Source organism: Papio anubis, chromosome 9 (assembly GCF_008728515.1).
Source record: "Papio anubis isolate 15944 chromosome 9, Panubis1.0, whole genome shotgun sequence".
In the NCBI taxonomy this organism is placed as follows: domain Eukaryota; kingdom Metazoa; phylum Chordata; class Mammalia; order Primates; family Cercopithecidae; genus Papio; species Papio anubis.
Genome location: NC_044984.1, coordinates 127,184,677 through 127,205,503, shown reverse-complemented (window position 1 = coordinate 127,205,503; position 20,827 = coordinate 127,184,677). Strand labels below are relative to the sequence as shown.

Genomic DNA, 20,827 nt, shown 5'->3' with positions numbered 1-20,827 from the left:
CAAAAAAATTAGCTGGGCGTGGTGGCGGGCGCCTGTAGTCCCAGCTAATTTTTTTGTATTTTTAGTAGAGACGGGGTTTCACCATGTTAGCCAGGATGGTCTCCATCTCCTGACCTCGTGAGCCGCCCGCCTCGGCCTCCCGAAGTGCTGGGATTACAGGCGTGAGCCACCGCGCCCGGCTCTTGCTGTGCATTTCTTAAGTCCGTGTTTGTGCACACGTGCAGTGACGTCAGCATTTAGACGTGAAGCGGTCGAGTCAGAGAGTGTGACTGGAATTGGACCTGGACAGACGTTTGATAAGTTTGTTATCCCCACACCAACGGGAAAGGGCGCGTCTAGTGCGCTCTACAAGGTCTGCACGAGGGGCGCTTTTTGCCAGTTTAGTAGGGAAAATAGGTAATCTCATTTGCATTTACATTTTTTCCTTATGAAAAAATACGTGTCTTTTCACCGTGCTTTGTTTTTTAATCTCGTCAGGTCTTACCCGCTGGCCTCATTGGCCCCTGGCCTTGGTGTCAGGCGCAGAAAAGCCTTTCAGATGGAGAGGAGAGCCTCGTGTATTTTTTCCGACAGGTTCTTTTTTTACAGTTTACATTTTTATCTGCTCGTTTGTGGACGTACAAGGGAAGTGTAGAAAAGACAAGTGATTTGGGGCCTTGCAGGCTCCTGGTGTGACTCCCGGTACCTTGTCCACCGTGCTCTACTTTTAACAGGAGAGTAGGTGGCGTCCTGAGGAGCATGAGGTGTGTTCGCATGTGCTGGCCTTTGCCCTGCGCTGGTGTCGTCTCCTGGGAGCACACATCAGTGGGGACTGAGTGGCCCCGGGGATGGCGCTCCAAAGCATGGGGGCTGAGCTGGGGATGTAGAGCGGCGCATCCTCGCCCTTCGACTCCTGTTCTGGTCCCACTCCTCTAACACAGTGGTGCTGGGCAGGAAGGGGGCCTGGCCCCTCCCCTCACACCAAGCAGCTGAGCGAGGGTGGAGCTGAGCTGTGACGGCTGTAGACCCGCGTTGCGCCGGCCCTGCCTGAGAGAGGCTGGGGGCCTGCACACAGCTCGGCCCTGTGCTTCCTTGCAGCCAGCCATACGTTGTGTGCCGGCAGTGTCCTGAGTACAGAAGGCAGGTGGCGCAGCCTCCCCACTGCCCAGCATCCGAGGGTGAGCCAGGAGCCCCGCAGGCCCTGGGGGATGTACCCTCCACATCCGTCAGCCTCACGACAGGTGAGCCACGCCGCCCTTAGGCCTCAGCCTTCCCGCGAGTCACTTTATGGCTGTGCCTGGTGCTAACGTGCACGTGGCCACACTCTGCCCACCTCCTCTCTGCACCCCTTGCCCCCTTTGGGACCTGGCCTCAGTGGTCTCCCTGCACTCACAGTTTGTTGCTTTTTGTGACTGATTTGGGTTGGAAAATCAGATAAGTAACTGTTGATTCGTAGCCACTCCTGAACACTCCTGGGAATTAACAACCCTGACCTTAATACTTGGCTCCTCCCCAGCCGGTGCCTCAGCGCAGCTCACATCCCCCAGTGGGTTTGCCAGACCCAAAGTGATGATCGCGTGTCTGTCCCTCAAGTAAGAGGCGGGCTTCTCCTCAGCAGTGGCGATGTCTCCAGAGCTGGCTTAGTGCGAAATGTTTTCCCGTCAGGTGCCTGTTTCCAGCAAGGGGTGTCAGGTGCCATCCAGGAAAGCAGAGGAGAGCTGGGCAGGGGGTGTGGAGGCTGCACTTCTCCGCCCTGCTCACTCCGGACTCATAGAATGGGAAGATGGCCCTCGGGGTCCTGGCTTCCTGGCCATGGGTCAGGGCTGAGCACATCACGAGGCCGCTGGCCTGGGATGGATGCAGAGCCACATTTTTGTGCTGTGTTCTCAGTGGCTTCTTGTAGAACCCGTGGACAGAACAGACAAAGCAGTGTCCACCTGGACGCCTGTCCGCCAGCCTGGGTTTGCCTCCGCCACTCAGCAGCTCCGTTTGGGTCACTGGACACACTCCTTCCTTTGCATGGTGGGACCAGCGCCTCCCTCTGGGGTCCTGGATCCCTCAGTGGGCGCTCGGTGAACCTGGGTGGTGAAATTGCTGTCCTTATGGCCAGCGTGTTGACCTCGCAGGGTCTTTCCTGTGTGGGTGGTAAGTGTGCAGGGAAGTTGGCCAGGTGGGCTCGGACTTCTGCTGCCGCATCGGTTGGTCTTGTGCAACTAGCCTGTTCTTTGTTGATTTGAGAGATGGCTGTTCTCTCACCTGAGCGGACATTGAACACAAAACTTGTTTTATTCTATGTCGTAGGTTCTATGGGGCTATCCTCCCTTTATAGGAAATAGTAGAAAACCTTCAACAGATTGGCTGGGCGTGGTGGCTCATACCTGTAATCCCAGCACTTTGGGAGGCCGAGGCAGGCAGATCACGAGGTCAGGAGATCGAGACCATCCTGGCTACCACGGTGAAATCCTGTCTCTACTAAAAATACAGAAAAATTAGCTGGGTGTGGTGGCGGGTGCCTGTAGTCCCAGCTACTCGGGAGGCTGAGGCAGGAGAATGGCGTGAACCTGGGAGGTGGAGCTTGCAGTGAGCTGAGATCACGCCACTGCACTCCAGCCTGAGTGACAGAGCAAGACTCTGTCTAAAAAAAAACAAAAGAAAAACCTTCAACAGGTCTTTGAAATCTTGCTCTAGTCGCTAAACCAGTCATTATTGTTAATCCGTTTGGACTCCCCGAGTTTGGGTGGCAGAAGGTCCCTGGTGGTTTAGCGGGGTAGGTCTATGTCTTCCCCGGCTGTCGCAGGTGCACCTCCTCACTGTGCTTCCGGGCGGCGTCTCTAACCTGCTGTCTTTCTGCCCTGGGTCCCACGTGCTCCCGCTGAATGTGCGTGTGCTTCAGCAGTCCAGGATTACGTGTGCCCTCTGCAAGGAAGCCACGCCCTGTGCACCTGCTGCTTCCAGCCCATGCCCGACAGGAGAGCGGAGCGCGAGCAGGACCCACGTGTCGCCCCTCAGCAGTGTGAGTGCCCACGCCACGGAACGCAGGCGGGCTCCCTCTGTCCTTCGGGGCTCAGGTTTCAAAATGGTGTTGGCCTTAGGGTACCCCATGAAGTAAGGATGCCGTTTCTTTTTTTCCATCTGTGTGATCAGTTGTCCCCACGTGACCATATTGAATAATCTATCTTTTCCCACCAGCTAGTTGTACTGCCCCTTCACAGACCACATCTCCATCCAGCAGGGGCTCGGCCTGGATCTGTGTCCATCTCCTGCCAGCACTGTGGTTGCTTTATAATGTGTCACTGTTAAACCTCCTAGATGAATTTTGATGCTTTAATATACAACTCTGGCCAGGCACAGTGGCTAACGCCTGTAATCCCAGCACTTTGGGAGGCCAAGGTAGATGGATTTTCTGTGTCCAGGAGTTTCAGACCAGCCTGGGCAACATGGTGAAACCCCATCTCTACAAAAATTACAAAAATTAGCCAGACATGATGGTGTACACCTGTAATCCCAGCTACTCGGGAGACTGAGGCCAGAGGATGGCTTGAGTCCGAGAGGAGGAGGTTGCAGTGAGCTGAGATTGTGCCACTGTACTCCAGCCTTGGCGACAGAGGGAAATCCTGTCCCAAAACAAAACAAATATATATATGCACGCACATACAGTTCTTACTGTTAAAAACGGAGCTTGTCCTTTATTTCATGGCTGTTTTAATTTATTCCTGCAGAAATGTCTGTTTCTATCCTTTGCCTTTTTTTAAAATGACTTCCTAATTTGTCAGAGCTCCTTATATGCTGCTGAGCACCACAGTTGGCTCCTGCCACACGCACCTGTGCTGCTGTGTGCACCGAGCCCTGCGTGAGCAGCACATGGCCACAGCACTGGTTCTGTCTGGAATGGCTTAAAATGTTCTGGGCACTCAGAACATGTTTGGTTAAACAGGTTACTTCTGGGGGCTGTACCCTGAGACTGGGCTTGGCAGGGGTGGGGCCTGGCCTGCAGCGTTGGGACACACTCGGTGAGGTGACCTGGATGGTCGCTGCCTCAGGGGTCATCCGCGGCAGGCACTGGCCGCTGCTGATGCTGCTCGCGGGAGGGCAGGTGAGAAGCCGCAGAGAATAGCTCGCCCCGTGCCTAACACACATGGTGGGCAGCAGATGGCAGCTCGGGCCAGCTTTTCCCCAGGAACCCAAGCTCTCGACTCTAATTTCACAGAGAATGCTTCGTATATAGAGGCATTTGTGAAGTGGCCGTAGGCGTTAGAAGACTTAAGGACTCAACCCTGTGAGAATTTTAGCGAGGGTTTAACTAATATTATATTTTAGGGATTTCCATTGTATAGAATATCAGACAATTAAAAATAATTTCCTTTGGGAGGCTGAGGCAGGTGGATCACGAGGTCAGGAGATCGAGACCATCCTGGCTAACACAGTGAAATCCCACCTCTACTAAAAATACAAAAAATTAGCCAGGTGTGGTGGTGGGCACCTGTAGTCCCAGCTACTCGGGAGGCTGATGCAGGAGAATGGCGTGAACCTGGGAGGCGGAGCTTGCAGTGAGCCGAGATTGTGCCATTGCACTCCAGCCTGGGTGACAGAGCGAGACTCTGTCTCAAAAAATAAATAATGTCTACAAAACCAAGGTGACGACATGAAAAAATACCTAGGTAGAAAAAGGCCACCTAGACTGGGTGCAGGGGCTCACGCCTATAATCCGAGCACTTTGGGAGGCCGAGGCAGGTGGATCACCTGAGGTCAGGAGTTTGAGACCAGCCTGACAAACACGGTGAGACCCCGTTTCTACTAAAAATGCAAAAATTAGCCAGTTGTGGTGGGCACCTGTTATCCTAGCTACTGGGGAGGCTGAGGCAGGAGAATCGCTTGAACCCAGGAGGCAGAGGTTGCAGTGAGCCGAGATTGCACCACTGCACTCCAGCCTAGGCCACAGAGCGAGAGACTGTCTCAAAATAAAATAAAATTAAATTAAAAAAGCCACCTAAGTATGTGCAGTTGGGGGCAAACATGTTGCATATTCAGAGCTACGAGGAAACCCATCGAAGCTGTGTTAGGGGGATGGAGAAGGTGAGATTTTTTTCATTTGTGGCTCTCATTGTTTTCCTGGGATGAGCATGTGGTGTTCAGTGTAAGAAACAATATGGGTCTGGGGCCGGGTGCTGTGCCTCATGCCCGTAATACCAGCACTTTGAGAGGCTGAGGTGGGAGGATCACTTGAAGCCAAGAGTTTGAAAGCACGCTGGGCAACATAGTGAGACCCTGTCTCTACAAAAATAAAAAACAAATTAGCCGGGTATGGTGGCATGCACCTGTAGTCCTAGCTACTTGGGAGACTGAGGTGGGTGGATCCCTTGAGCCCAGGAGGCGGAGGTCGCAGTGAGCTGATTGTACCACTGTGCTCCAGCCTGGGCAACGGAGCGAGACACCATCTCTAAAAAACAAAAAAACAGAAAACATGAGCCTGGGCTTTTTTCAGAGCTACAACTCCTCGTCATCACAGTCCTGGGATGTGACCCTGCCCCGAGTTCCATGAGACTCCTCCTGAACAATGTTTCCAAAGCGAGTTGAGCTCCTGAGCCTGGTGCTGATGAACTGTGTCAGAGACAGGACTCAGCACTGGGTGCGGGTAACGAGTGCCTCTCTCCACAGGTGCCGTCTGCCTGCAGCCTTTCTGCCATCTGTACTGGGGCTGCACCCGCACCGGCTGCTTCGGCTGCCTGGCCCCGTTCTGTGGTAATACCGGCCCTTCAGGCCCCAGTTGCTTTGACCTTTGCATGTTCTCTTGGTGAACTTGAGGGCAGGGGATGGTGGGGTCCGTAGCCTGATGTTTACAGGGGTGAGGCCATGGTTGGTCATGTCATCAGATGGTGACATTTTCCTGCTGATCTGCAGAATGTGTCAGATTCGTGTTGGCTGAAAATCAAGCCTTACTGGAAGGATCAGGGGACGTACTCCCAGGACAGAGTCCTTGCCGCAGGGTCCTGGTGTCACGATACCAGACTAGGTGCTGGGGTGACTCGAGAGCTGATCTTTTTAAGGAGGGAGTGGAATGGAAATCATTTCTACTTGTCCTCTGTTTAAGGGTTCTATCACTGAACTTCTTATTCCTTCTAGAATCTGTAATGAAAAGAAATGTGTTTATCCTCAGTGTGGGGCAGACAGTGCTTTCCTGCGACGTCTTTATACACAGGTAACATTGCACCTTCATCTCGGCAGAGCTCAACCTGGGTGACAAGTGTCTGGACGGCGTGCTGAACAACAACAGCTACGAGTCGGACATCCTGAAGGTACTGACCCGCCGCGGGCTGGGGAGCCGGGAGCCGCGTTTTCTCGCTAGTGCAGCCAGCTGGTTCTCTGCATTCCGTTGGTGTTTATCTGTTTTTCCCGCATTCCAAAAATAGGTGTTTCCTTTTTGTGCCTCCTGCCACGGATCCATAGGAGCCGCCTCCCACAGCTCTCAGGAGGAACTTGGAAGTGCTACCCGGGACCAGGGCGTTTTCTCTGGTCCCTTTCTCTTCCGGCCATTTGCTTTCCCACGTCTAGGAAGCTACCGCGGCTTCTGGGGTTTCTGTGTGTAATGTGCGCATCTGCCCTCTTGCCGAGAGCACACGCAGTGGTGGGGCCTTGACACTTGCCACAGACACACCTGGCAGGTGCCCGCTCAGCCCCACACTCTGCTTTGATGCCCACAGAAGGAGCTCAACAGCTCATGTGTGTTTAAAGGGCACGGAAAACAGATGCCCAGTCCTCAGCTTTTCTTGTCAAACAGACTGGGCTCGTTGTGGGGCTGTGTGCACCGTGGCCAGGCTTTCGTGTCTCGTCCACACCTGGGCTGCGAGGGTCTTGGCAGAACTTTTGAGAGCCTCTGATAACTCCTACGCTGGAAGGTCAGAAGTGAGCCTTCCTTTTGGGACTTCCAGGAGGCTCTTGGACAAGACTCTCGTGCCGCAGGCTGTGAACGTGCAGCCCTCTGCAAATGCCACTCGTAAGGGGCTGAGCTTCGGCTTTCTGCACCTTCAGGGATCTTTTATGAAATGTTTTTTATCTCATTATTTCAGCGTTTCTTCCTCTAAACGAATATTGCTTATTCCTCTTTTTTTGGTGTGTGTCACAGAATTACCTGGCAACCAGAGGTCTGACGTGGAAAAACATGTTGACCGAGAGCCTCGTGGCTCTCCAGCGAGGAGTGTTCCTGCTGTCTGGTGAGCTCTTCTCTTGCCTCCTGCTCTAGGGTGCGTGTGACTTTCCAGGGCTGCACCTGCCCGTCTGCTCTTCCAGTGACAACTCTGACCTTCACCCATCCTGGAAGAGAAGAAAAAAGATCCTGATGCTTTTGGGTTGTTTTTGTTTGTTTGTTTTTTGAGATGGAGTTTCGCTCTTGTTGCCCAGGCTGGAGTGCAGGGGCGTGATCTCAGCTCACTGCCACCTGCGCCTCCTGGGTTCAAGCGATTCTCCTGCCTCAGCCTCCTGAGTAGCTGGGATTACAGGCGCGCACCACCACACCCGGCTAATTTTATTTTTTTTTTATTTTATTTTTTTTTGAGACAGAGTCTTGCTCTGTCGCCCAGGCTGGAGTGCAGTGGCCAGATCTCAGCTCACTGCAAGCTCCGCCTCCCGGGTTTAGGCCATTCTCCTACCTCAGCCTCCCGAGTAGCTGGGACTACAGGCGCCCGCCAACCCGCCCGGCTAGTTTTTTTTTTTTTGCATTTTTTAGTAGAGACGGGGTTTCACTGTGTTAGCCAGGATGGTCTCGATCTCCTGACCTCGTGATCCGCCCGTCTCAGCCTCTCAAAGTGCTGGGATTACAGGCTTGAGCCACCGCGCCCGGCCCGATATCTTTGTTAATTAAGGGTATAGCACGTTTTGATTTGTGTTGCAAATGTTTCCGCTATAGTAGTAGCTCACTTTTGTTGTATTTATTTTCATTTTGAGGTTTGAATTGTTGTCAAGTGTACAAATCCTTCCTCTGTGCAATTTGGTGTTCCAAGACATACTTAGAAATAGCTAATTTTCTCATTTTCTTCTTAGTAATTTTTTGGGAGTTTTAATATTTAAATTTTATATCCACGTGGGGCCAGGTGTGGTGGCTCATACCTGTAATCCCAGCATTTTGGGATGCTGAGGCAGGCAGATCGCCTGAGGTCAGGAGGTCGAGACCAGCCTGGCCAACGTGGTGAAACCCCAACTCTACTGAAAAAATACAGACATTAGCTGGGCGCGGTGGCGCATGCCTGTAGTCCCAGTTACTCGGGGGGCTGAGGCAGGAGGATCAGTTGAACCCAGGAGGCGGAGATTGCAGTGAGCCGAGACTGCACCACTGCACTCTAGCCTGGGCAACAGAGCGAGACTTGGTCTCAAAAAATAAATAAATAAATAAAATAAATGTTATATCCATGTGGGATTATTTTGCTGTAAGAAAATAAATTGGTAGGACTGCGTGCGGTGGCTCACGCCTATAATCTCAGCACTTTGGGAGGCTGAGGCGGGTAGATCACGAGGTCAGGAGATCGAGACCATCCTGGCTAACACGGTGAAACCCCGTCTCTACTAAAAATACAAAAAATTAGCTGGGCGAGGTGGCAGGCACCTGTAGTCCCAGCTACTCGGGAGGCTGAGGCGGGAGAATGGCGTGAACCCGGGAGGCGGAGCTTGCAGTGAGCCGAGATCGCGCCACTGCACTCCAGCCTGAGCGACAGAGCGAGACTCTGTCTCAAAAAAAAGAAAGGAAAAAGTTGCTGTCTAGGTTGACTTTGTTCTTGTTTTCTGATGGTGTAGCCCATTGTCTTCACCCCAATTATGGTCAGCGCGTTAGTTTCCCGCTGCTGTGGTCTGTGTGTGCTGCTGTCGGGAAGGTGGCGTTGCTGGGTAACTGGCTGTGTCTGCATGAGGCTGTGTTTGTTCCAGATTACAGGGTCACAGGGAACACCGTGCTGTGTTACTGCTGTGGCCTGCGCAGCTTCCGGGAGCTGACTTACCAGTATCGGCGGAACATTCCTGCTTCCGAGTTGCCAGGTGAGGACCCTGACCCCACACGGCTCTTGTTCTGTCTGGGTTGGCTTCTACACTCTTTTTTTGTTTTTTTTTTTGAGATGGAGTTTCGCTCTGTCGCCCAGACTGGAGTGCAGTGGCACAATCGCGGCTCACCGCAACCTCTGCCTCCTGGGTTCAAGCGATTCTTCTGCCTCAGCCTCCTGAGTAGCTGGGATTCTAGGCACCTTCCCCTACGCCCAGCTAACTTTTTGTGTTTTTAGTAGAGTTGGCCAGGCTGGTTTCGAACTCTTGACCTTGGCCTCCCAAAGTGCTGGGATTACAGGTATGAGCCACCCCGCTTGGCCAGGACTCTCTTCTTAGCAGACAACCTGTTTGCACTTTGCTCTGTGTTCTAAGCAGAATTTGGCCTCAGTCAGGAGCCGGCAGGACAGACAGGCCATGCCGGGCCGTGGTTGTGTTAGGCCTTGCGTCTATTTGCAGTTATTCATGAGTGTAACGTGGGTTTCTAAAACTGAGTCGTAAAGACATCCAATAGAAAGCTGGGGTAATTTAGCCGGGCGCGGTGGCTCACGCCTGTAATCCCAGCACTTTGGGAGGCTGAGGCGGGCGGATCACAAGGTCAGGAGATCGAGACCATCCTGGCTAACACGGTGAAACCCCGTCTCTGCTAAAAAATACAAAAAACTAGCCGGGCGAGGTGGCGGGCGCCTGTAGTCCCAGCTACTCGGGAGGCTGAGGCAGGAGAATGGCGTAAACCCGGGAGGCGGAGGTTGCAGTGAGCTGAGATCCGGCCACAGCACTCCAGCCTGGGCGACAGAGCGAGACTCCGTCTCAAAAAAAAAAAAAATAAATAAATAAATAAATAAATATTTCTTTAATTGGGTTTTTATTTTTTAATTTTTATTTTATTTATTTATCTTTGAGACAGAGTCTTACTCTGTCACCCAGGCTGAAGTGCAGTGGCGCAATCTTGGCTCCCTGCAACCTTCCTCTCCTGGGTTCAAGTGATTCTCCTGCCTCAGCCTTCCAAGTAGCTGGGATTACAGGTGCCCACCACCACACCTGGCAAATTTTTTGTATTTTTAGTAGAGACAGGGTTTCACCATGTTGATCAGGCTGATTTTGAACTCCTGACCTCAGTTGATTTACCCGCCTCTCCTCCCAAAGTGCTGGGATTACGGGCATGAACCACCGCACCTGACCCTCAATTGGGTTTTTAGTTAAACACGTGTTTCCTTTCCTGAAATCTCAGAACGGTCCAAGGAGACTAGTTGTGGAGGGACCAGAGGCTGTGCGTTTCCCCCGCAACGTCTGTCTTTGGGTCTCTGCTGAAATTCAGGTAGCGGAGTGGGTGTGTGCAGTACATCTCATAGATGCGTAACCCTTCTGTTTTTCCAGTGGCTGTAACATCCCGTCCTGACTGCTACTGGGGCCGTAACTGCCGCACTCAGGTGAAAGCTCACCACGCCATGTGAGTGCAGCTGGGGGCACAGGCGTCAGCTGCAGGGTGATAAACGAGTTCACCGCCTGCTTACAAATACGCTGATACGGTCATTATCCTTCTCTCAGGTTGCATCCTTTAGGAACCGCATCTTCATTTAGAAATCCTGCTCTTCCTTTATCCCTTCATTTCATGCAGTCTTATTTCCATCTTCCACCTCTGTGTCTTCCTGTCTGGAGCTGGTTTATCTGTCGTCTGAGGCATCCGGGGCACACCCCATCGTTTCAGGCTTAGCCATTTCTAAGTTGGAGGCTGTTGTCTCTGAGGGCCTCAGGCCCCCTCGCATAGCGCTGCGCAGCTGGGTTCTCGTCCGTACCGTGAGCAGGCATTTGTGATCGCTGTCACGTTGTCACCCTCACGTGGTCTCTTTCCCAGCCTCCTTAAAGGAGGTTCGCGGCGCCATCTGCGTTGCCCTGGGAGGTGTAGGTCAGGAGGCATCTCCTGGGTCAGGTGATTGTGTAAACCACTCCTGTGGCCAAGGAGTTCAGATGGAAGTGACGGAGACAGTGCCGTCGGGACGAGATGCTGCGAGGACTCAGATAAAGGTGCCTCCCCCGCAGGGACTTTGTGGAGTACAAACCTTGCTTTGTGTTTGAGCACAAACAGCGCATGGAGGAGACCATGTCGTCACAAAAAAAGATTTCGCTGTTGACTGGCAGACAGTTTTCAGTAGAAATGTACATGAGGAGAGCAGAGCCATGCTGGTCCTCCTTGCCACGGTCTGTGGAGAGGAAAGGCGGCCACAGGCCTTCCAGCTTGGTGGGTCTGCCTCAGCCCTGTCAGCAGATGCCACGGGGATGCCCGAGGAGGTGCAGCTTTTATTCTCTTCTCTTAAAAAATTATCTAAGATGTTTACAGTTCTTTCTTTTTTTTTTTTTTTTTGAAATGGAGTCTCGCTGTGTCTCCCAGGCTGGAGTGCAGTGGTGCGATCTCAGCTCACTGCAACCCCACCTCCTGGGTTCAAGCGATTCTCCTGCCTCAGCCTCCTGAGTAGCTGGGACTACAGGTGCTCGCCTCCACATTAGGCTAAATTTTTTTTGTAGTTTTAGTAGAGACGGGGTTTCACCATGTTGGCCAGGCTGGTCTCGAATTCCTGACCTCAAGTGATCCACCCACCTCAGCCTCCCGAAGTGCTAGATTACAGACATGAACCACTGTGCGTGGCCAGATGTTTCACTTCTGTTTCAAAATTTTAAAAGGGAAAAAGAAGTTTACCTTTGGGGGTTAGTTGCTTTGATTTTGTAGAAGGCACACACTCTTTCTCAGATGGCCCTTTCGGTGTATGGTTTCAGAATGGGTTTATTTGAATGCCTCTCCAGTGCTCTCGTGTAATTTATTTGAATGCTTCTCTGATGCTCTTTTGTGTAATTTGGCCATTTTCTCCCGGCAGGAAATTCAATCACATCTGTGAACAGACAAGGTTCAAAAACTAAGCATCCAGAGGCCCTGAGCAGCTTTCAGCACTGAAGGGGAAGAGAGCGTGTTTTTAAAATACAGAGACAAACATGTCAGGGCGTTTTCACGGCCCCCTGAGGGACGCAGGTTCTCCGGCAGGTGCTCTGGGGTAACTCTTCTGTGGAGCTTTACCCTCTGAGTGAGACCCTCCCCAGAGCCCTGGGGGCCACAACCCGCCCTCCTGGCGAGTGCTGGGTGGGGCTCGTGGTGACGTGAGCAGCAGAGATGAAGCCTTTCCGTGACACGCAGCCGTGCCGCCCAGAGGGGCAGTTTTGCTCTTTTGTATGTTTTCCGTAACCACAGGTAAAGCAGCAGTCTGTTTTCAGGACGAGTTTCAAGGGAGAAAGGGGACAGTTTATCAAAAACATTGTTTCAGGAGAAGGGAGCATAAGTTTACAGCCTACAGGATGTACACAATATTCTGCTGTTGGGAAAACCACAGCATTTTATATATTTTTTAATAGGTTTGGTGCTTATCTTCTAATAAGATTTAAATACCACAAACTAGCACAAATAATATAATTTATAATTTACAAATTGACTAAAATTGGGTATAGTATGGTATTTGAAAGAATAAGCATATGCTTCTGTTTATTGAAAAAAAACTTCCAGTGTCCAGAACTGCTAACCCTCGACATGGCCGTCAAGTTAGTCGCTCCTTGCTAACCTGTGGGTGACCACGGTCCCGAGCCCGGGGCTGGACGCGGGTCCCAGGACGTGCCGCTCCCTTCACGGCCCCGAGCCAGGGGCTGGACGCAGGGCCCAGGACGCGCCGCTCCCTTCACGGCCCCGAGCCCGGGGCTGGACGCAGGGCCCAGGATGCGCAGCTCCCTCATGCTGCCCGGGCCCTTCCTCCAAGACCCTACAGAGCCTGAGGGGCACCTTGGCTTCCGCCTGTGCTAGGTTTGCCATGTCAGCTGGAATAATACTTGAAATTTTGATTTTTGGAAAAAAAAGTTTTTTATATTTTGTTGAAATCACCTGTTATCCTTGTTTGCAAACTGGTAACTTTTTTGCTTCTCAGGAATACAGTTTTCAACTGTTGACTTGCTCTTGATAGGAACTGAGAAGCAGCACTCTGTCTCTGCGTTTGTGGAGGAAAGCCCTGTCTTTTGCATATTCTAATAAATGAGCCGCCTTCGCTCCTCCCCTCTCGTGTTGGGCTCGTGTGTGGGGCTGCCTCACCTCTCCACGCGAGGCAGGCAGGCCCTGTGCAGAGTGAGCGCCGAGCACCTCACTGCTAGTGATGGTTACTCTGTCACCTGCTGTCCCTCAGTGTCTCCATGGAGTCACGCCTGACCTGAGGTTGGGGCCTGAAGTCCGAGCATCCTGTGAAACCTGCTCAGGTCTCTTCATTTGGCCAGTGCTGGGAAACCACAACCTGTTCATCCGAGAGGGGAGGCTCCTGAGTTCAGCTGAGCAGGGGATGGGGCCGAGAGGGGAGGTCCTGAGTTAGTGCAGGGGTGGGGCCGAGAGGGGAGGTCCTGAGTTTGTGCAGGGGTGGGGCTGAGAGGGGAGGTCCCAAGTTTATGCAGGGGCGAGGCTGAGAGGGGCGGTACCTAGTTAGTGCAGGGGTGAGGCCGAGAGGGGGAGGTTGTGAGTTTGTGCAGGGCTGAGGCTGAGAGGGGAGGTCGGCATTCACCCATAGCCGCCCTGTGTCTGTGTCTTAGATCAGATGATACTCACTCTACCCCTTCTCATCTCCAAAAAGTACAAACAAGAACACTCGCCCTGTGGAGGACGCAGAGCTTTGCTCAGGAAGGGCAGGGCAGCTCAGAGAGCCTCAGGGCTCCAGGTGTCCTAGGGACTCACTTCTGCTTCCTCAGTCCTTCAGAGAAGTCCATTTCCTGGCCCACTGCGAAGGGCGTTTCTGCCTGGAGCAGTCAGAACAGAGCTTGGGTTTGGCTCTGATGTGAGGGAGGAGGCCTTGGGACCGGGGCAGTTACCCCTCCCCCCGGTGTGGTAAGGAGCCGTGTTTTATGGAGGCAGGTGGCCGTGAACTCATCCCGTGTTTTCATGAGCTTCTGTACTTCCTTGTCCTCAAGACCCAGCCATCCCCCCCAGCAAGACTGACGCACTGTGGTTGTTTTGGAGCCCTGCTGTCCTCGTGGGGTGGCTGCTTGGGTCATCCACAGGCTTTCTGGAGGACAGCCTGGCAGCCGCTGCAGATCCCACTGCTTCTGCCTGGCTCCTGGGCGCAGCCTTGGAACAAACCCAGGGCAGGGCTGCAGCTGCCCGCTGGCCCCACGGACCGTCTCCCCACGTGCTCCTCACCTGCGGCTCCCTCTGTGCTCCCTGGTGCCCCTCAGAAGCAGGGGTCAGCCCTGCCCACCCCTCCGTGTGCTGCCCAGGCTCCAAGCCAGGGAAGGGGGCCTCAGGTTCTAGGTGAGCCCATCCACCCCAGTGAGACCTCCCTGAGATGGCCTCTGTGAGGGCTCTCGACTGCAGCCAGGAAGTCCGGGCAGATTGGCTTAAAACAGACTGGGGGATTCAGGCCAACCCTCCTCCCTAGGCCAGCTACAAAGGCTGTTTTAAATCTGCTTTAAGTCATCTTAATGATCTCAGGGCCAGCAGGATGGGAGAGATCGGGCTCAGGTGTGAGAGAGCCAGGGGCCCAGGGGCTGCTCCCAGCACAGCGCGGCCTTCACCCCAGGTATGTGGCCAAAGCAGAGAGGCAGCTGAGTTTGGAAGGGGCTTCTGCCAACCAGGGGTTCCTGGTGACAGCCCCCCCAGCTTCAGGTTGGCAGCCTGGAGAGAGCGGAGCAATGCTGGCGCTGAGGCAGCTGCAGCCGCCTCCCTGAAGAGGCGCCAGTGTCACTGCCAGGGCCACTAGGTCGCCGGGAGCCCTGCACTGGGAAGGGAAGGAAAGCATGAGAACGAGGGGATTTAGGAAGCTGGGAGTAGATCTTCCCTCCCGCCTGGCTTGATGGGAAACCAGAAGGCTGTCCCTGGGGCCGTCCCTGCCCTCTGCCTCCACGTGGGCTCTGCTTTGGCATGGCGTGCACGCCAGCTCCTGCGCCTTCGGACGCAGCTGTGTGGAGAGGCTGGGTCTTGCCTCCCTGAGGACGGACGGCCACGTGCAGAGTGCAGCCTAGCTCTGCAGACCTGCGGGCTGACCAGACCGGCAGCAGGACGGAGCCAGGTGATCTTCGGGGGAGCCACCTCCAGGAATGCCTAGTGCTGGTAACTGGTAGACGCCCTTATTCAAGCATCCTCTACACTTAGAATTAAGTTACACTGAAAACAAAGGCAATGAGTGCTCAGGATGCACCACTTTCTGGTTAGTTCACCGCACCTGCCTGTTACTGCCGCCCGAGGGGTGTGCTTCTGGGGCCGGTGTGGAAGGGCGTCCCTTCCAGCCTTACCCACTTGGCCTGGTGGGAATGGGCCCTGGGAGGAGTGTTTGCACTGTGGAAATTGGTAAATGCTTCAAATCAGGGTGGTTTTTAATTGCTTTTGTTTTCTTCTGGAGAGAAGGTTGTTAAACACCAGCACAGTGCTGCACCAGGCAGCCAGCATGTAATCCTGAGAAACAAGTAGTTGTTTAAACCACTGCATTTGGAGTGGTTTGTTACATAGTAATGAATAACCATCTCATGGTCCTTGAAGGCCCAGCACATATAACCCCTGCCTCCACCCCTCAGAAAAACCTCTTCTCCCTACCTGCTCCTCCTGGAGCCCCTGGGGTGTTCCTCTGCTTCTCCATCCAGCCAGCTCCTTCCCACAACCAGCCCCAGGTGCCAGCCCCTCCCCCTCCTGCAGCCTCTCCTCATTCAGGTTCCAGCTCAGCCGACTCCTGCAGGGCTGCCCCCACCCCCTACCCCGCCAGCCAGTCTAGTTTCCCCCCAGCACCTGTCACTGTCAGAAAGGAAACATCTGTTTACCGTTTGTCTCCCCCGCTCTGAAAAACAGAGCAGGGATCTTGCCTGTCGGCCTGCTGTTGTTCGTCTGAAATGTTTGGCCCCAGGGCGGCGTCTCCTGATCCCTGGGTGACCAGTTGGCTGCCAAACGGTGAAGGTCCTGACGAGCTGTCCCCTGGGCTTGAAATCTTTCCCGCAGCACAAACAGTCGCTCCTTCCTCTGTCACTCACTTTTTGTGGTTGTCTCCTGAGGCGGTGAGTCTAGATGGTGGGGTCTTTTATCTGTGTTCCTCACACAGAGCAGACACTTGGTTGTGCATGTGTGTGGAAGAGATGGACACAGGAGAGAATGTTGAAGGCCATTAGACCAGGAATGAGGGCTGTGCACTGTGCTGGGAGCCTGGCATTGTAAGAGCCTTGCGCTGTGCTGGGAGCCTGACATTGTGAGTGCCATTTGCTGTGCTGTGAGCCTGACATTGTGAGGGCCGTGTGCTGTGCTGGGAGCCTGCATTTGTGAGCCACGCCTCGCCCAGTGGTGGCCTTGAATGTGGGTCCACTCCGGCTGCTGGATTAAGCAGAACAGGCAGCTTAAACAACAGAAAGTATTTTCTCACAGTTCTGGGGCCTGGAACTCTGAGATCAGGGTGTCAGAGGGGCCGGTTCCTCTTTGGTCTGTCTCCTTGGCTTGTGGACAGTATCTTCTCCTTGAGTCCTCACATCATCTCTTCATGCGTGTCTGTGCCCTAATCTCTTCCTGCGAGGACACCAGTCCTATTGGATTAGGGCCCGCCCCAGTGGCCTCATTTTATCTTAATCATCTCTTTAAAGACCACACATACTAAAACTGGATACAGAGAAGATTCGCGTGGCCCGTGTGCAGGCATGACACGCAAATTCATGACGTGTTGCATGTCTGCAGATACAGTCGCCTCTGAGGTCCTAGGATTTAGGACTTGAACATACTGTTACACTCTGCCATGAAACCTCGCACGCCACGGGGTTGTGTAAAAATTGGGTGGTTTTGTTTGTTATTTGGCAAACCCCACATGCTGGATACTGTTGACACCCCGTGGTGGGCCGAGCTATGTCCACCTGTCCCGCCACCACGGATGTCGGTAGCTGATCACTTGAGTCTTGCACAGTAAAAGGGGCTTTGCAGATATGGTGGAATCAAGGACCTTGAGATGAGCGGAGGATCCTGGATTATCCTGTGGGCCCCGTGTGCAATTGCAGGAGTCGTCGTAAGGAGGAAGCAAGAGGCCGGGCGCGGCGGCTCACGCCTGGAATCCCAGCACTTTGGGAGGCTGAGGTGGGCAGATCAAAGAGGGAAGCAAGAAATCAAAGGCAGGAGGCAGGGAGAGGAGGCTTGGTGACAGCAGAGGCCGGGCTTGGTGACAGAGAAGAGGCAGGAGGGATGTGCTTTGCAGGGGGAGCAAGGGCCTTCAGCGGGAGAGGAGGGCAGGATGTCAAACAGAAAAGAAAACAGATCTCCCTGCAAGGGCCTCCAGAAGGAACCAGCCCTGCCTGCCCCTTCATTTTGGACTTCTGAGCTCCAGAACTGCAAGAGAGTAAGTCTAGTTTAAGCAGCAAAGTTGGTGTTAACTTCTTAGAGCAGCCACAGGAAGCTCACCACCCCCCACACACTCTTCCCCTTTGGTGTTTGTTTTCAGGAAGGTCCAGTCTGTTCTCAGAGGTGCTGTGGTTGGAGGTGGAGTGTGGGGCATGGCTGAGCACCCAACACCCTCTTCCCTGCTCCCCGCATGTTCCTTCACCCTGTAGCTCTAGGTCTCTGTGGCAGACACTCGGCTCTAACTGCTGACTTGATGTCTCCACTTGGTGTTCAAACATCCCAGATTCATGTTGTCAGAGAGAGCTGTTTCCAGCGGGGACCCCAGGCCCACCAGGTGCGCCCCACAGACCTGCCCTCTCCACTGTCAGAAGGTGGCATGGCCTCACTGTGGCTCAGGCCAACCCCTAGGGGTCGTCCCTGCTGGCTCCTCAGTGCCCCAGGCTTCTCTTCAGGGGCTTCTTGTGGCTCTGATTGTTGCCCCCTCACCTCGCTGCTCTTCTCCCAGATCTGTGCGTGCCTGGGTCCTCCTTGTCACGCAAGTTCAGCTCAAATATTACTTCCTCAGAGATGCCTTTGAGTACTCGCTCTCCTTGCCTTTCCCTCTCCTGGGACACTGTTCCCACCAGTACCTGCATGATTCCTTTTCTTTCTTTTACCTTTTTTTTATTTTTATTTTTTTGAGACAGGGTCTTGCTCTGTTGTCCAGGCTGGAGGGCAGTGGCGCAATCTCAGCTCACTGCAGCCTCCACCTCCTGGGCTCAGATGATCCTCCCACCTCAGCCTCCTGAGTAGCTGGGACTACAGGTGCACACCACCACGCCCAGCTGATTTTCCCATTTTTAGTAGAGACGGGTTTCACCATGCTGGCCAGGCTGGTCTTGAACTCCTGAGTTCAAGCGATCTGCCCGCCTCCACAGCCCACAGTGCTGGGATTCCAGGTGTGAACCGCCATGTCCAGCAACTCTGTTTCTTACTTTGTTGGCTCACATTTTCCTGAGAGGTTCTCCCTCAACCATCGGCCTGAAATAGCAGCGAGCCTCCCCAGGTTGCCTCTGTCTCTTCTTGACTCTTCCTGTCACCTTCTGTGCTTGTTGTCTGGTCCCCACTAGAATATACGTTCTGTAAGAGCAGGGACTTGGGACCGCGCCTAGAATAGTACCTGCACACAGTAGGCCACAATAAACAGGAACCACGGCCCCATGTAGATGGCAGCCCCTCCGGCTCAAACACTCCGCCCAGCTTTATTTTCTTTTCATCAGTTACCGCCCTCTGAAGGTCTCCACACAAACATGAAGCTGGACCAAAGCAGGGACCCCCCGCACGCAGAATAGTGCTGGGCTCGCGTAAGGCACCTCTGGGTCCATCGGCTGATGCATGGACAGACAAATGGGTGTATCCCGACACTAGTATCGTGCAACAAGGAAACGTGCTCAGTGCGGAGGGACCTTAAACACACCACGCTAAGTGAAAAGGTGTCCCAGAAAGCCACATACGATATGATCCCATTTATATGAAATGTCCAGAAGAGGCACATTCATAAAGACAGAAGGTGGTCGAGTGGTTGTTGGGCTAGGTGGAGGGGATGGGGAGTGAATGCAAGAAGGATCCTTCTGAGGTAACGGAAGTATCCGGAAACTGGGTTGGAGTGATGGGTGCACAGCTCTGCACATTTACTACAGTTGCTGAACTGCATACACAACACGGGTATATTTTATTGCATATAAATTTTGCCTTAATAAAGCTGTTAAGAATTTTACTTAGATTAGCATTTTTCCCACACTGTGCCATCAATTTAATATATAATTAGATTCATTGTTTCTGCCTGTATTTAAATTGAGCATTTGTCCAATTTTGCTTGCTAATTAAATGTTTAAAATTTTAAATTATCGTGGGTACATAAAAGGTGTATATATTTATGGGGTACCTGGGTGTTTTAATACAGACGTACAATGTATAACAATCAACTCCCAGTAACTGGGGTATCCATCACCTCAAGCCTATACCATTTCTTTGTTAGGAACATTCCAGTTCCATTCTTTTTGTTATTTAAAAATATACAATACACTATTATTAACTATATTCACCCTATTGTGCTATCAAATACTGGATCTTAGGCTAATTAAATGTTTTCCCGATTTCTCCCATTGGCTACACCTTAGGATAGTGCAATACAAAAACCAGGAAACTAAGCTTGATGGAGTGTTTTCTTCATTCTGTCGTTTTATCACACGAGGACACTCACGTAACCATGGTCACAAAATACAGAATAGTTCCGTCACCACAAAAATCTCTCTCCGTCTACCCCTTTATAGTCATCTGACCCCCACAACCACTCTGTGATTCTGTCATTTTGTGATGTAAGTGGACAAGTCATACAGTTCGTGCAGTGTAGACCTTTGGAGATGCTTTCCTCCCTGGGTGTAATGCCTTTGAGCTTCATCCGAGTTATTGTGCACATCAATGGTCAGCTCCTTTTTCTTGCTGAGTGGTGTCTGTGGCATGGGTAGCCATGGTTGGTTTAACCACCTCAGAGGACATTTTGGTTGTTTCCAGTTTGGGGTCAGTAACGTACAGGCTTCTGTGTGGACATAAGTTTATTTCTCTGAATGTCTAGGAGCGCAGTTGCTGGGTCATAAAACTGTTTACTTTTTTTTTTTTTTTTTTTTGAGACGGAGTCTCGCTCTGTCGCCCAGGCTGGAGTGCAGTGGCGCGATCTCGGCTCACTGCAAGCTCCGCCTCCCGGGTTTACGCCATTCTCCTGCCTCAGCCTCCTGAGTAGCTGGGACTACAGGCGCCCGCCACCTCACCCGGCTAGTTTTTTGTATTTTTTAGTAGAGACGGGGTTTCACCGTGTTCGCCAGGATGGTCTCGATCTCCTGACCTCGTGATCCACCCGTCTCGGCCTCCCAAAGTGCTGGGATTACAGGCTTGAGCCACCGCGCCCGGCCAAAACTGTTTACTTTTTAAAGAAACTGCCCAGCTGTATTCCAGAGTGGGTGCACTATTGCTGTTCCTATCAGCAATGTAGGAGAGATTAGTTACCCCAAACTAGATTATTCCCAGCATTTCATATTGCCACTGCTGTGTATTATTTGAGAGATTACTCTGAACTACATTACTCCCAGCATTCCATATTGCCACTGCTGTATATTATTTCAGCTGTTCTAATAGGTGTATACTAATATCCCAAGGCAGTCTTTTTTTTTTTTTTTTTTTTTTGAGACAGGGTCTTGCTGTCACCCAGGCTGGAGTGCAGTGGTACGATCCCAGCTCACTGCAGCCTCCACCTCCCGGGTTCAAAGCGATTCTCCTGCCTCAGCCTCCCACATAGTTGGTATTACAGGTACCTGCCACCATGCCCAGCTAATTTTTGTATTTTTAGTAGAAATGGGATTTCACCATATTGGTCAGGCTGGTCTCAAACTCCTGACCTCAAGTGATCCACCTGCCTTGGCCTCCCAAAGT

At 52.6% G+C, this 20,827-nt stretch overlaps 2 protein-coding genes across 12 annotated transcripts in view; both read left to right on the top strand.

Annotated features, from left to right (window-relative positions):
• CHFR (checkpoint with forkhead and ring finger domains) overlaps window positions 1–13,082 on the top strand; it is a 33,599-nt gene extending 20,517 nt beyond the window's left edge. For 3 of the 11 annotated variants that reach the window (XM_031650961.1, XM_031650956.1, XM_031650960.1), the window contains 8 exons: window positions 1,078–1,220; window positions 2,873–2,992; window positions 5,635–5,718; window positions 6,202–6,272; window positions 7,100–7,187; window positions 8,890–8,997; window positions 10,375–10,447; window positions 11,868–13,082. In XM_031650961.1, coding sequence (XP_031506821.1) covers window positions 1,078–1,220; window positions 2,873–2,992; window positions 5,635–5,718; window positions 6,202–6,272; window positions 7,100–7,187; window positions 8,890–8,997; window positions 10,375–10,447; window positions 11,868–11,910 — 730 coding nt within the window. In that variant the 3' untranslated portion in view covers window positions 11,911–13,082. Of the gene's footprint in view, window positions 1–477; window positions 574–1,077; window positions 1,221–2,872; window positions 2,993–5,634; window positions 5,719–6,201; window positions 6,273–7,099; window positions 7,188–8,889; window positions 8,998–10,374; window positions 10,527–11,867 lie in introns of all 11 variants that reach the window. The other 8 variants (XM_031650952.1, XM_031650954.1, XM_031650957.1 and 5 more) reach the window with 6 other exon arrangements.
• Window positions 13,083–13,511: 429 nt separating this feature from the next.
• GOLGA3 (golgin A3) overlaps window positions 13,512–20,827 on the top strand; it is a 60,808-nt gene continuing 53,492 nt past the window's right edge. Inside the window, exon 1 of the mRNA XM_021923198.2 lies at window positions 13,512–16,047. The gene's annotated coding sequence lies outside the window, so the exon portion shown is untranslated. The remainder of the gene's footprint in view (window positions 16,048–20,827) is intronic.